This window comes from Capra hircus, chromosome 11 (genome assembly GCF_001704415.2).
Source record: "Capra hircus breed San Clemente chromosome 11, ASM170441v1, whole genome shotgun sequence".
In the NCBI taxonomy this organism is placed as follows: Eukaryota; Metazoa; Chordata; class Mammalia; order Artiodactyla; family Bovidae; genus Capra; species Capra hircus.
This window is the reverse complement of record NC_030818.1, coordinates 14177533-14194115: the sequence shown is the minus strand read 5'-3', so window position 1 is coordinate 14194115 and position 16583 is coordinate 14177533. Positions and strand designations below refer to the sequence as shown.

At 42.0% G+C, this 16583-nt stretch overlaps 1 protein-coding gene across 4 annotated transcripts in view; it reads left to right on the top strand.

The window, feature by feature from the left end:
- Positions 1 to 16583, top strand: part of SRD5A2 (steroid 5 alpha-reductase 2) — a 49538-nt gene that overhangs the window by 21657 nt on the left and 11298 nt on the right. For all 4 annotated transcript variants that reach the window (XM_018055086.1, XM_018055083.1, XM_018055084.1 and 1 more), the window contains exons 2-3: positions 5894 to 6057; positions 15657 to 15758. In XM_018055086.1, the coding sequence (XP_017910575.1) occupies positions 5894 to 6057; positions 15657 to 15758 (266 nt within the window). The remainder of the gene's footprint in view (positions 1 to 5893; positions 6058 to 15656; positions 15759 to 16583) is intronic.

Below are 16583 nucleotides of genomic sequence, written 5' to 3'. Positions count from 1 at the left end.
TGCTGGGTCTTCACTGCTGCACGTGGGCCCTCTCGAGTTGCAGTGAGCAAGGGTTGCTTGCAGTGGCTTCTCTTGTTGCAGAGCATGGGCTCAGCAGTTGTGGGCTTCATTGCCATGTGGCATGTAGAATCTTCCCTAATCAGGGATCAAACCAGTTTCCTCTGCATTGGCAGTTGGATTCTCAACCACTGAACCATCAAGGAAACCCCAAGTCTTCTTTTAAGCATATGCATGATAATGTATGATATTATCAAAGCTTCTATGGGCGTCTCATTTCTCAGTCTTTCCTTTTAAGCTTTTTGATTAGTCTAATATTGTCCCACCTGTTATCTACTGCCTCAGGCCACTGTGGTGCTAAAATATTTTAAAAAACACTCCCCAAATCCAGAAACTTTTAGCACTGGGTAAGTCTGAGGGAGGGGGACTAAAGATAAGTCTTTTAAGTGGATTCTTCACCAGGGAACCACCAAACAAGTAAGATAATGACTTCTCTTTGGAAATGAGGCTTTGAAAGACCTCAAGCCCTGTTTTGCTGTCTCCAAACCCAGGGATGGATGCTGTTACTTTTCAAGGCTGTGCAGAGCTGGAAAGGGGAAGATGGGATTAAGGTCAGTTAAAAATACCACAAAGCTTGTTATCCTTCCTGAGATTCAATCTTTTTCTTACTTAAATGCTCCCTGTGTTGCTGCAAGCCTTGGTTGGTACCCAGAGCTCTTGAACAGTGTGGCTGTTAGGGGCACTGATCCTCCAAGCAATTGAAAATCCATGCATAACTCATAGGCAGTCCTCCATGTCCACGGTTCCCCAGTATATGCCATTCCTCCTTATCTGAGGTACTGCATCCATGAATTCAACCAACCTTACATAGTGTAGTACTGCAGGATTTACTAGTGAAAAAAATTTGAGTTGACCCAGGCAGTTCCCACCCCCATTGTTCAAAGGTCAACGGTATTTCTAACATTTGGGAGTGTGCGTTTAACAAGTTGGTTTTAAAGTTCACATGGAGAATAAACAATGAAGGGCATCTTGAAAATCCTTAGGAAGAGTAATGGTATAAGAATAGCCCCAGCCAGTATTAAAATATATTTTATTTAAAAAAATATTTATTTATTTATTTGTGGCTGCACTGGGTCTTTGCTGCTGCAGATAAGCTTTCTCTAGTTGTGGCCAGCAAGGGCTACTCTTCATTGTGGTGTGTGGCCTTCTCATTGTGGTGGCTTCTCTTGTCATGGAGCATGGGCCCTAGGTGTGTGGGCTTTAGTAACTGTGGCACACAGGCTTAGTTGCTCTTTGGCACGTGTGGGATCTTCTCAGACCAAGGATTGAACCTGTGTCCCCTGCATTGGTGGGCTTTCCTGGTGCCTCAGATGGTAAAGAATCTGCCTGCAATGCAGAAGACCCAGGTTCCATCCTTGGGTTGGGAAGATCTGCTGGAGAAGGGAATGGCTACCCACTCCAGTATTCTTGCCTGGAGAATTCCATGGACAGAGGAGCCTGGTGGGCTACTGTCCATACTGTCCATGGGATCACAAAGAGTTGGACTTGACTGAGGAACTAACACTTTGACTTTCACTTTTCCCTGCATTGGCAGGTGGATTCTTAACCACAAAACCACCAGGGAAGTCCAAGACAAATTTTAAAAGTACAATTATTAAAAGTGTAGTACTGACTATAGATAAATCAATAGAACAGAAACATGAGTCTAGAAGAGGGACCAATGTGTATGATAAATTCGTGTATAGTACCAATGACAGTGTGTGTCTGTGAGAAAGAGATATTTAGTATATTTACTAGCATTAGGAAAAAAATTAACATTGTACAGGAGGTGGTGACCAAAATCATCTCAAAGAAAAAGAAATGCAAGAAGGCAAAACTGTAGTCTGACGAAGGCTTACAAATACCTGAGAAAAGAAGAGAAGTGAAAGGCAAAGGAGAAAGGGAAAGATATACCCAACTGGATGCAGTGTTCCAGAAAACAGCAAGGAGAGATAAGAAAGCCTTCTTAAGTGAACAAAGCAAATAAACAGAGCAAAACAATAGAATCGGAAAGACTAAAGATCCCTTCAAGAAAATTAGAGACAAAGGGAATATTTCATGCAAAGATGGGCTCAATACAGGGAAGAAATGGTATGGACCTAAAGATGCAGAAGATATTAAGAAAAAGTGGTAAGAATACACAGAAGAATAGTACAAAAAAGGTCTTAATGACCCAAATAACCATGACATTGTGGTCACTCACTTAGAGCCAGACATCCTGGAATGTGAAGTCAAGTGGGCCTTAGGAAGCATCACTACAAACAAAGCTACTGGAGGTGATGAAATTCCAGCTGAGCTATTTCAAAGCCTAAAGGATGATTCTCTTTAAGTGATGCACTCAATATGCCAACAAATTTGGAAAACTCAGAAGTGGCCACAGGACTGGAAGAGGTTGGTTTTCATTCCAATCTCAAAGAAAGGCAATGCCAAAGAATGTTCAAACTACCGCACAATTGCACTCATCTCACATGCTAGCAAAATAATGCTCAAAATTCTTCAAGCCAGGCTTCAGCAGTATGTGAACTGAGAACTTCCAGATGTTCAAGCTGGATTTAGAAAAGGCAGAGGAACCAGAGATCAAATTGCCAACATCTGTGGGGTCATAGAAAAATCAAGAGAATTACAGAAAACATCTATTTCTGCTTTATTGACTACACTAAAGCCTTTGACTATGTGGATCACAACAAACTATGGAAAATTCTTCAAGAGATGGGGACACCAGACCACCTGACTGCCTCCTGAGAAACCTGTATGCAGGTCAAGAAGCAACAGTTAGAACCAGACATGGAACAATGGACTGGTTCCAAATTGGGAAAGGAGTATGTCAAGTCTGTATACTGTCACCCTGTTTATTAAACTTCTATGTAGAGTACATCATGTGAAATGCCAGGCTAGATGAATCACAAGTTGGAATCAAGATTACCAGGAGAAATATCAGTAACTTCAGACATGCAGATGATATTACCCTAATGGCAGAAAGTGAAGAGGAACTAAAGAGCCTGTTGATGAAGGTAGAAGAGGAGAGTGAAAAAGCTGACTTAAAACTCAGCATTCAGAAAACTAAGATCATGGCATCCAGTCCCATCAGTTCAGTTCAGTTCAGTTCAGTTGCTCAGTAGTGTCTGACTCTTTGTGACCCCGTGGACTGTAGCACGCTAGGCCACCCTGTCCATCACCAACTCCCAGAGTTCACTCAAACTCATGTCCATTGAGTTCGTGATGCCATCCCACCATCTCATCTTCTGTCGTCGCCTTCTCCTCCTGCCCTCAATCTTTCCCAGCATCAGGGTCTTTTCCAGTGAGTCAGCTCTTCGCATCAGGTGGCCAAAGTGTTGGAGTTTCAGCTTCAGCATCAGTCCTTCCAATGAATATTCAGGACTGATTTCCTTTAGGATGGACTGGTTGGATCTCCTCGCAGTCCAAGGGACTCTCAAGAGTCTTCTCCAACACCACAGTTCAAAAGCATCAATTCTTTGGTGCTCAGCTTTCTTTATAATCCAACTCTCACAGTCTCATACATGACTACTGGAAAAACCATAGCTTTGACTAGATGGACCTTTGTTGGCAAAGTAATGTCTCTGCTTTTTAATATGCTGTCTAGGTTGGTCATAACTTTCCTTCCAAGGAGTAAGCGTCTTTTAATTTCATGGCTGCAATCACCACCTGCAGTGATGTTGGAGCCCCAAAAAATAAAGTCAGCCACTATTTCCCCAGTGATGGGACATCACTTCATATCAGATAGATGGGGAAAAATGGGAACAGTGGCAGAATATATTTTCTTAGGCTCCAAAATCACAGCAAACAGTGACTGCAGCCATGAAATTAAAAGATGCTTGTTCCTTGGAAGAAAAGCTATGACAAACCTTGACAGCATAATAAAAAGAAGAGATATCACCTTGCTGATAAAAGTCCATAATAGTCAAAGCTATGGTTTTTCCAGTAGTCATGTTCAGATGTGCGTGTTGGATCATAAAGAAAGCTGAGCAATAAAGAATTGATGCTTTTGAACTGTTGTGCTGGAGAAGAGTTCCTGAAAGACTCTTGGACAAGAAGGAGATCAAACCAGTCAATCCTAAAGGAAATCAACCCTGAATATTCATTGGAAGGACTAATGCTGAAGCTGAAGCTCCAGTACTTTGGCCACTTGATGCGAAGAATTGACTCACTGGAAAAGACCTTGATGCTAGGAAAGATGGAGGGCGTGAGGAGACGGGGGTAACAGAGGATGAGATGGTTGGATGGTATCATCAGACAGAATGGACATGAGTTTTGCAAACTCTGGGAGATAGTGAAGGACAGGCGAGCCTGGCGTGCTGCAGTCTATAGTGTCAGAAAGAGTCAGACACAATTTAGCAACTGAACAACAATGGCAATGCGTGACCCAACCAATGGCAACGTGTGTCAGTGGGAAAGAGATATTTAGTATATTTACTAGCATTAGAGGAAAAAATTGCATTTGATTCTTATCTAACTTCTTGCAACAAAATAAATTCCAAAGGTTTAAACATAAAGTGAAAAATCATTAAAATAATGGGAAAATAATCTTTGAATACATAAAACACTATGAAAGCAACCCACATATGCATCAAAGTAAAATAGATAAATACATGTGATATATTCTCACACATGACAATAATATACAACAATGAAAATTAATTAACTATAGCTACACACAATGACATGCTTCAGTCTTAGAAACGTAATGATGTGTTTCCTTTCATATGGAATTAAATGTGAGCAAAGTATATTTTAGGGGTGCATGCAAATGAGGCAAAATTGTAAAGAAGCAAAAGACATGATTATTACAGGAATCAGGGTGGTGGTTACCTCTTGTGTGATGGTGGTACTGTTAACAGGAAGGACCTATAGGAGGCTTCTGGGTGTTGGCCATGTTCCATTTCTTGACTTGGTTAATGACTTTATGGGTGTATATTTGATAGTAATTCATTAATCTATTAATATAGGTTTATAAACTGTATGATGGTTATATTGCACCATCAAGGGAGAAAAATAAAAAGCATGATGTAGTTTGATGTTTGGTATTTAGCATTATATCTTGGGCAAATTTTTATTTTGAAGTTATTTTTATTTTTTAATGTCCTCCTGGATTCCCCTATATTCACAGTTCCTAGCATTTAGAGGAATCTCTTATTTATTTTTCTCTAGAGGATCTGCAGCCCACTTTCTGGGGAATGCTATAATACCAGGAGTTAAATAATACTAGAGAGACATATGGAAAGCCGTATGATTGTATGGCTGCTATAAAAATTCCATTGCACTGCTGCATGGGATAAGCCTGGCTCTATCCTCCTCCAATACAATCTGGATTTCACTTCTAGATCTATACAAGATGATTTCCAGTTCTGGGTTTACAGGATTGAATTTATTAATTTATAAAGATGAAATTTGCCTTTCAAAGCTGTTGTAATGATGGCTACTATGAATTTTAATGAAACAAGACAAATCATAGCATAGATGATTGCTCTAGAACCAGCTATTACAAGTCCTGGTGGCTTACATGGTAAAGAATCTGCCTGCAATGTGGAATACCTGGGTTCCATCCATGGTTGGGAAGATCACTTGGAGAAGGGAATGACAACCACTCCAGTATTCTTGCCTGGAGAAATCCATGGACTGAGGAGCCTCGTGGGCTACAGTCTATGGGATCACAAAAAGTTGGACACATCTGAGCTACTAACACACATAGAACTAGATATTAATAGTAATGTCTCTCATTGCATACATTTAAGGGAAATGGTTTTTAAAAATGGGTTTAATGTGATTGTCTGTTGTTTCATCTCATTGCTTGATATCTTTTTAACAATGGATCCTGACCTTTCTCCCCCGTATACCCCAGGACATTTGTTTATTCACTGCTCACTAGAGGGAGGCCGTTTCCAGTTGTATTCCTTTTCAGAGGCTTTGTCTTCTGCATGGGAAATGGACTCCTCCAAGGCTACTATCTGGTTTACTGTGCTGAATACCCTGCTGAGTGGTACACAGACATACGGTTTAGCCTGGGTAAGTAAACCTGACTGCTTCTAACCCACACCCTAGTTAACACCCTAGTTAATGCCTCTTTCTACAGGCTATATCACCATCACTTCTCCCCATCCTGTTATAATAAACACTCAAGGATTCTATTCCCCTTCCCCTACCACAACCATCTCCGCACTGGTCTTTTCTCTGTACAGAAGCCAGAGAGATCTTTTAAAAACACTATGGCATTCCCCATCTCAAAATCCTCCAATGCATTTCTGTTACTCTCAAGATAAAATACAAATTCCTTACCACTGCCTGTGAAACCCAAATGTTCTTGATCCTGGCCTGACTTCGTTTCCTATCTCCATCCATCTTGTTCACTGTCCTGTAGCCTCAGTGGCCTTCCTGCTGGACCTGAAATGGTCAGGTTTGTCCTGGCCCAGAGCTGCTCTATAGACTACACCCTCTGTCTGAAATGCTCAACCCCTATATACTTGGGGAACGTGTCCTTCCTTTTATTTAGGTCTCTGTCAGTTCACATCTCTCCATTGAGACTTTCTTGACCACCTATCTAAAATAGTAGAAAACAATGATCCTTGAATAATTTTCATTATCTGCAAGAGGAACTAAAGTTTTTTTTTTTTTAATAAAGTAAGGGTTCAACTGTTTGTGCATTATTCTTGCTCAAAGGAAAAAAGGCAGAGATTATCTTTAGTCCTTCTCTTTACATCACGCATCTTCTCTCCATCAGCTTAGAACAGCTCCCTCTAGTCCTAAAACATGTGTCAACTGAGCTCAGTTCTCCATGACCACACTAACTTCATCCTGGTCTGAACAAGGATGGCCTCTTGCCTGGACTGCCACAGTGACCTTTAAATTAACCTTCCTACTTCAAGTCCTGGCCTTCAGTAGCCCCTCCTCCACACAGCAGTCAGAGCGAACATTTGAACACACGGATAGCCAGAGCATTGGTTGTATGAATACTGGTATTGCACACAATGGAATATTCTGAAGCCTCAGAAGAATAACCAAAGCAAAATGAAAGCAAAGAATGTCTCTTTTTCATGTGGAGACACCTCTAGAACACATGGTTAAGTAAAAATAAAGTGTGCATGGTGTATACACCATGCTGCTTTTTGTGTAGAAATAGGACACTCTTTGTGTGTATTTAAAAGTGGAAGAGGAAATATTGGATTGATTAAAAAAAGAAACTATTTTTTAAAAAGAGTATCTCTAGGGTTTAGAGTAAAGAGAACGGGATGGTGGGAAGAAATCTTCTTTTAAGATAGCTTTGTCCTTTAAATCATGAAACTTCATAACTTAATTAAAAATCCACATGAAGTTCCTCAACATTGAGAACAAATAAATAAATAAATGTACCTAATTGTATGGTTATTAAACTGGTACCATAACCACACAGGGAAGTGATTTATGCCAATTTGTAGGAAATATAGAGAATAAAGAAATAAGTTAAATGCCACCATGAGGAAATAAGCCAGTCTTATCTAGCAAGGAGGACATTTGAGGGACCGCTGTCCAGTCTTTGAGGAGTTTATCCAAGATAGTGGGGTAGAAAGACATGCACTCATCTTCTCCTGCAAGAGCCCCAAAATTAAAACTTGTGGCTGAGCAACCATGGGCAGGAGAATGTTGGATCCCACCAAAAAAAGATACCCCACGTCCAAGGGCAAAGGAGAAGCCCCAGAAAGATGGTAGGAAGGGTGAAATCGCATTTAGAATCAAACCCCATATCCACCAGAGACACTTGGAGGGCTCAAACAAAACCTTGTGTGCACCAGGACCCAGAAGAAAGGAGCAGTGACCCCACAAGAGACTGACCCAGCCTTGCCCGTGAGTGTCCAGCAATCTCCAGCAGAGGTGTGGGTCAGGGGTGGCCTGCAGCAGTGTCAGGGGCACTGAGTGTGGCAGTGCTTGCACGGGACCTTTTGAAGGAGGTCACCATTATCTTCATTACCTCCACCATAGTTTGGTCTCAGGTCAAACAACAGGTAGGGAACAGAGCCCCACCCATTAATAGAAAATTGGATTAAAGATTTACTGAGCATGGCCCTGCCCATCAGAATGAGACCCAGTTTCCCCCACAGTCAGTCTCTCCCATCAGGAAGCTTCCATAAGTCTCTTATCCTTATCGATTAGAGGGCAGTCAGAATGAAGACCAATATCACAGAAAACTAATCAAACTGATCACATGGACAACAACCCTGTCTAACTCAATGAAACTATGATCCATGCCCTACAAGGCCATCCAAGACGGACCGGTCATGGTGGAGAGTTCTGACAAAACGTGGCCCACTGGAGAAGAGAATGGGAAACCACTTCAGTATTCTTGCCTTGAGAACCCCATGAACAGTATGAAAAGGTAAAAAGATAGGACACTGAAAGATGAACTCCCCACATTGGTATGTGCCCAATATGCTACTGGAGAAGAGTGGAGAAGTAACTCCAGAAAGAATTAAGATATGGAGCCAAAATGAAAAAAAAGCCCAGTTGTGGATGTGACTGGTGATGGGAAACAAAAGTCCGATGCTGTAAGGAACAATATTGCATAGGAACCTGGAATGTTACGTCTATGAATCAAGATATATTGGAAGTGGTCAAACAGGAGATGGCGAGAGTGAGCATCGACATTTTAGGAATCAGTGAACTAAAATGGACTGGAATGAGTGAATTTAATTCAGATGACCATTATATCTACTATTGTGAAGAATCCCTTAGAAGAAAAGGACTAGCCATCATAGTCAACAAAAGAGCCCGAAATGCAGTTCTTGGATACAATCTTAAAATGACAGAATGTCTCTGTTTGTTTCCAAGGCAAACCATTCAATATGACAGTAATCCAAGTCTATGCCCCAACAAGCAATGGTGAAGAAGTTGAAGTTGAACAGTTCTATGAAGAGCTACAAGACCTTCTAGAACTAACAACTAAAAAGTGTCCTTTTCATCATAGGGGACTGGAATGCAAAAGTAGGAAGTCAAGAAATACCTGGAGTAACAGGCAAATTTGGCCTTACTACAAAATGAAGCAGGGCAAAGGCTAACAGAGTTTTGCCAAGTGAACGCACTGGTCATAGCAAACACCCTCTTCCAACAGCACGAGAGAAAACTCTACATGTGAACATCACCAGATGGTCAATACCAAAATCAGATTGATTATATTCTTTGCAGCCAAAGATGGAGACATTCTATACAGTCAGCAAAACAAGACCCGGAGCTGACTGTGACTCAGATCACGAACTCTTTACTGAAAAATTCAGACTTAAATTGAAGAAAGCAGGGAAAACCACTAGACCATTCAGGCATAACCTTATTATACAGTGGACGTGACAAATAGATTAAAGGGATTAGATCTGATAGAGTGCCTGAAGAACTATGGATGGAGGTTTGTGACATTGTACAAGAGGCAGAGATCAAGACCATCCCGAAGGAAAAGAAATGCAAGAAGGCAAAATGATTGTCTGAGGAGGCCTTACAAATAGCTGAGAAAAGAAAAGAAACTAAAGGCAAAGGAGAAAAGGAAAGATATACCCATCTGAATGTAGAGTTCCAAAGAATAGCAAGGAGAGATAAGAAAGCCTTCCTCAGTGATGAGTGCAAAGAAATAGAGGAAAACAGTAGAATGGGAATGACCAGAGATCTCTTCAAGAAAATTAGAGATATCAAGGGGACATTTCATGCAAAGATGGGCACAATAAAGGACAGAAATGGTATGGACCTAACAGAAGCAGAAGATATTAAGATGAGGTGGCAAGAATATACAGAACTATACAAAAAAGTTCTTCATGACCCAGATAACCACAATGGTGTGATCAGTCACCTAGAGCCAGACATTCTGGAATGCAAAGTCAAGTGGGCCTTAGGAAGTATCACAATGAACAAAGCTAGTGGAGGTGATGGAATTCCAGTTGACCTCTTTCGAATCCTAAAAGGTGATGCTGTGAAAGTGCTGCACTCAATATGCCAGCAAATTCGGGAAACTCAGCAGAGGCCACAGGACTGGAAAAGGTGTTTTCATTCCAATCCCAAAGAAAGGCAATGCCAAAGAGTGCTCAAACTACCACAAATTGCACTCATGTCACACGCTAGCAAAGTAATGCTCAAAATTCTCCAAGCCAGGCTTCAACAGTATGTGAACTGTGAACTTCCAGATGTTCAAGTTGGATTTAGAAATGTCAGAGGAACCGTAGATCAAATTGCCAACATCCGGTGGATCATCAAAAAAGCAAGAGAGTTCCAGAAAAACATCTACTTCTGTTTTATTGACTATGCCAAAGCCTTTGACTGTGTGGATCATAACAAACTGGGGAAAATTCTGAAAGAGATGGGAACTCCAGACCACCTTTCCTGCCTCCTGAGAAATCTGTATGCAGGTCAAGAAGCAACAGTTAGAACTGAACGTGGAACAGCAGACTGGTTCCAAATCGACAAAGAAGTACGTATATTGTCACCCTGCTTATTTAACTTATGCAGAGTACATTGTGTGAAATGTCAAGCTGGACAAGGCACAAGCTGAAATCAAGATTGCCAGGGGAAATATCAATAACCTCGATACACAGATGACACCACCCTTATGTCAGAAAGAGAAGAAGAACTAAAGACCCTCTTGATGAAAGTGAAAGAGGAGAGTGAAAAAGTTGGCTTAAAACTCAGCATTCAGAAAACTAAGATCATGGCCTATGGTCCCATCACTTCATGGCAAATAGATGGGGAAACAATGGAAAACAGTGAGAGACTTTATTTTCTTGGGCTCCAAAATCACTGCAGATGGTGACTGCAGCCATAAAATTAGAAGATGCTTGCTCCTTGGAAGAAAAGCTATGACCAACCTAGACAGCATATTCAAAAGCAGAGACATTACTTTGCCAACAAATGTTCATCTAGTCAAAGCTATGGTTTTTCCAGTAGTCATGTATGGATGTGAGAGTTGGATTATAAAGTTCAGTTCAGTTCAGTTCAGTTCAGTCACTCAGTCGTGTCCAACCCCTTGCGACCCCATGAATCGCAGCACGCCAGGCCTCCCTGTCTATCACCATTTCCTGGAGTTCACTCAGACTCACATCCATCGAGTCCGTGATGCCATCCAGCCATCTCATCCTCGGTTGTCCCCGTCTCCTCCTGCCTCCAATCCCTCCCAGCATCAAAGTCTTTTCCAATGAATCAACTCTTCGCATGAGGCGGCCAAAGTACTGGAGCTTCAGCTTTAGCATCATTCCTTCCAAAGAAATCCCAGGGTTGATCTCCTTCAGAAAGGACTGGTTGGATCTCCTTGCAGTCCAAGGGACTCTCAAGAGTCTTCTCCAACACCACAGTTCAAAAGCATCAATTCTTCGGCACTCAGCCTTCTTCACAGTCCAACTCTCACATCCATACATGACCACAGGAAAAACCATAGCCTTGACTAGACGGACCTTAGTCGGCAAAGTAATGTCTCTGCTTTTGAATATGCTGTCTAGGTTGGTCATAACTTTTCTTCCAAGGAGTAAGCGTCTTTTAATTTCATGGCTGCAGTCACCATCTGCAGTGATTTTGGATACCAAAAAATAAAGTCTGACACTGTTTCCACTGTTTCCCCATCTATTTCCCATGAAGTGATGGGACCGGATGCCATGATCTTCATTTTCTGAATGTTGAGCTTTAAGCCAACTTTTTCGCTCTCCTCTTTCACTTTCATCAAGAGGCTTTTTAGTTCCTCTTCACTTTCTGGCATAAGGGTGGTGTCATCTGCATATCTGAGGTTATTGATATTTCTCCTGGCAATCTTGATTCCAGCTTGTGCTTCTTCCAGCCCAGTGTTTCTCATGATGTACTCTGCATAGAAGTTAAATAAGCAGGGTGACAATATACAGCCTTGACGTACTCCTTTTCCTATTTGGAACCAGTCTGTTGTTCCATGTCCAGTTCTAACTGTTGGTTCTTGACCTGAATACTGATTTCTCAAGAGACAGGTTAGGTGGTCTGGTATTCCCATCTCTTTCAGAATTTTCCACAGTTAAGCACTGAGAAATTGATGCTTTTGAACTGCAGTGTTGGAGAAGACTCTTGAGAGTCCCTTGGACTACAAGGAGATCCAACCTGTCCATCCTAAAGGAAATCAGTCCTGAATATCCATTGGAAGGGCTGATGATGAAGCTGAAATGCCAGTACTTTGGCCACCTGATGCGAAGAGCTGACTCCTTGGAGAAGACCCTGATGCTGGGAAAGATTGAGGGCAGGAGGAGAAGGGGACGACAGAGGATGAGATGGTTGGATGGCATCACCTACTCGAGTTTGAGCATGCTCTGGGACCTTGTGATGGACAGGGGAGCCTGGCATGCTGCAGTCTATGGGGTCGCAAAGTATCGGCAGGACTAAGCAACTGATCTGAACTGTTCAGTCTTTTTAAGAAGTCAGTGTCCTGAAAAAAAATAAAAGGTAGGGATCTGGGCTAAATATAAATGTCCTTAAAGGATGTAATGACCAGATGTTAGATGTGTGCCTATTTTGAACTTTGGTTTACACGAATCAGCTAGAAGCAGAGTTCTGGGGATATCATGGAAACTGAAATATGCTGAGGTATTACATAAGATGAAGATCTCAAGGATATGCACCAAGGTGTTTATTGGCGGTAGGAACAAAGTGTCTTGTTTTTCTTATCTTTGCTAACAAGCATTTCATCTTCCAAAAGACATATGTACTTCTTTTGTAATAAACTGACATCAGATCCTATTCTCCCCTGCTTAAAACCTGCCAGTGGCTTCCTGTTGCTCTTAAAAATCTGAACTTCTCACCATGGCCCATAGAGCCCAATGAAATTTTGAAATTATCACCCTATTCTCATCTCCTCATCCCCCACCTCCCTCCATCTAACTTAAAGCATTAACTTCAGCACCTTCCTTCTGTTTCTTAGACATACTAAACCTATACTATCCTTAGGACCTTTGCATCTGTTAGTTCCTCTACCAGAAAGCTCTCCCCGCAAATACTGATCTTTGTATTCTCATTATTCAAACAATAGGGCAGATGCCAAATCTTCAGAAAAGCTTTCCATATTGACCTCATCTAAAGTAGAGACACCTCCTTCCCACCCCAATTCACTCTCTGTTTCATCATCCTACTTTGATTTTCTGCTTTGTAGTGATATGTGATTTAAATTTTTTCATTTTTTATTTTATTATTATCATTTTTAATTTACATTATTTTATTCATTTGAATTCACCTTGGATTTATTTATTTTTTTAATTTAAAAATCTTTAATTCTTACATGCGTTCCCAAACAGGAACCCCCCCTCCCACCTCCCTCCCCATAACATCTCTGTGGGTCATCCCCATGCACCAGCCCCAAGCATGCTGTATCCTGCGTCAGACATAGACTGGCGATTCAATTCTTACATGATAGTATACATGTTAGAATGCCATTCTCCCAAATCATCCCACCCTCTCCCTCTCCCTGTGTTTCTCCACTGAAATGTAATCTTTATGAGAACAGACACCTTGACTGCTTTTCTTACTACTGCATCCCTAGTGTTTAAGACAGTGCTTGGTACCTAGTAAGAACTCAGCAAATGTTATTTGAATAAATGAATGAAAGAGTAAACATGTGAATGAATCTCATATTATCCTTGTAAGATAGGTGCTATTAGAATCTACATTTTACAGATAAGAAAGCTGAGGCTCAGAGAAGTTAAGTGACTTGTCCAGGGACACACAGACATCAGATCGAAGGTGCCTGCTTTTTCATTGCTGTGTGTGCTATTCCGCCCCTATCCCATCCTCTGTGCTCCCTCCACTGGTGTCCCTTCCCTCCAGGATAATAATCTTTTGACTAGACAAGATTGAAAATGATTGTTTCATATCATAGCAAGTGAGGTGAGAGTAGATGTGACTGCTTTTAATTCAAATGTTCTTGCTTTTTGCCTGTTGTAATTTGATCAGCACACATACACTTGGCTGAGAGCTGGGCTTGGGGATCTATGGCATAAGACCTAACATACACAGTCCTGGCTCTCCTCATCTCAGACTTTTCTGTGCCTGTGAGTGAGGAAGAGGAGTGTGCAGTGTGAAAATCGGTTTGCTAGGTGCCAAGCTCTCTAACTACTTCCACAAGAGTAGATATATCAGTCAGTAGTACTCTGAGCAATAAGTCACAGAAAATCAACTCTTCAGTTCAGTTCAGTCGCTCAGTCGTGTCCGACTCTTTCCAACCCCATGAATTGCAGCACGCCAGGCCTCCCTGTCCATCACCAACTCTCGGAGTTCACCCAAACTCATGCTCATTGAGTCGGTGAGCCCATCCAAACATCTCATCCTCTATTGTCCCCTTCTCGTCCTGCCCTCAATCTTTCTCAGCATCAAGGTCTTTTCAAATGAGTCAGCTCTTCACATCAGGTGGCCAAATTACTGGAGTTTCAACTTCAACTCAGTGCCTCCAATGAAAACCCAGGACTGATCTCCTTTAGGATGGACTGGTTGGATCTCCTTGCATTCCAAGGGACTCTCAAGAGTCTTCTCCAAAAGCATCAATTCTTTGGCGCTCAGCTTTCTCTCACATCCATACATGACCACTGAGAAAACCATATCCTTGACTATATGGACCTTTGTTGGCAAAGTAATGTCTCTGCTTTTTAATATGCTGTCTAGGTTGGTCATAACTTTCCTTCCAAGGAGTAAGCGTCTTTTAATTTCATGGCTGCAATCACCATCTGCAGTGATTCTGGAGCCCCCCAAAATAAAGTCAGCCATTGTTTCCTCTGTTTTCCCATCTATTTGCCATGATGGGACTGGATGCCATGATCTTAGTTTTCTGAATGTTGAGCTTTAAACCAACTCTTAGTAACTTAAATAATCAAGAATTTATATTTCTCACATAACAAGATTGTCCAAAGGTAGGTGGTTTCTGCATTCCTTCAGCTGCTTCCTGGTGTCAGTAAGATCCCAGGCACTTTCTGCTCCACTGTTCTGAACATATTTATCTCATGTCCTCGTGACAGTCACCACATGGTTGCAAGACATTTCCTGTAGCTCCAGGCATCACACCTAGCAACGAAGAAAGAGGGAGGCAGTAGAGGCACTGGTCCCACCTGCCCCCTTTATCAAAAAGCAAAAGAGTTCCAAAGAAACCACCAGAAATCTTTCCTTTATACCGTCTCAGCAGAACTAGGTCACAAGACCTCTTCTCAGCCTTCCAGCCTATAGAGTGGGGGTGGCCAAGGAGGAGGGATTCGAATTGGTGGTTAAGTTTGCTGACCATGGTTTGATTGTTTTTGAATGAGCTGAAGGCTTGCTGTTTATTCATTCATTTATTTGCTTATGTACTTATTTGTTTAAATGTTGGATGATGGTGGGGGCTCCCTCTCCTCTCTCACTCATCTCTATCACCTGACACTGCATTTTCAGTCTTTTGGCTTATGAAACAGCATAGCTCTTTCATTCAAATTTGGGACCAGGGTACGTTGCTCCCTCCCTCCTTTCTTGCTTTAGTAGCATTCTTAGAATATGAGGTCAAATGCCCTTCCCTTCACTTTTTAGAAAACAACCAAACCAAACCAAACAAACGAAAAAATCCAAACCACAAAACACTTTGACTGTGAGAAAACACCAAAAACAGCACACATGGTTAACTTCTCCCTCTCTTCTTTGCCAAGGTGTCTTCTTATTCATTTTGGGAATGGGAATCAACATTCACAGTGACTATATACTGCGCCAGCTCAGGAAGCCTGGAGAAATCACCTATAGGATTCCACAAGGTAATGTCTCCCCTACCCTCCAGATTCTCACTCTTCCTTGAGAGCCTGTCCCAGGAATTTCACTATGAGTAACAAAAGAGAGGGCACAGATGATGCAATCTATCCCAGCAGGTCCCTGACTTCTCCCCCATGTCCCCTCCTGCCCCACAATACATTTGTGTTCCTGGTCTGAACCTGAAAGAGCAAGAGAAGAGCCCCCCGGAAGGTTCATGGTCATGATACCCTCAGTGTGGGGAGTGTGGGGTTTGGGGTCGGGTGGAAGTAGGCAGTCACTTAGTTGCTGTTTATCATGCACTGTATTAGGGTTCTCCAGAGAAGTAGAACCAAGTGAATATAGGCTTCCCAGGGGGCTCAGTGGTAAAGAATCCACCTGCCAATGCAGGAGTCACAGGAGGACAGGGGTTTAATTCCTAGGCCTGGAAGGAGGAAATGGCAACCTCCTTGATGAGGCAATGGCAACCTACTCCAGTATTCTTGCCTGGAAAAATCTCACGGACAGAGGACCCTGGTGGGCTATAGTCATGGGGTTGCAAAAGAGTCAGACATGACTAAACACACACACACAACAGATAAAAAAAGAGATTTATTATAAGGAATTGGCTCACATGGCTGTGGAGGTTGAGAAATCCCAGAATCTGCCATCTCCAACGTGGACTCCCCAGAGAATAGGTAGTGTAATTTCTAATTCTCAAGGCCTGAGAACTAGGAGAGCTTCCGTGTAAGTTCCAGTCTGAGTGCAGGAAACCAATGTTCAGCTCAAAACCGGAGATCGAATTCTCCCTCAGCCGATTTTTGTTTTGTTCAAGCCTCCAGACGATTGATGCC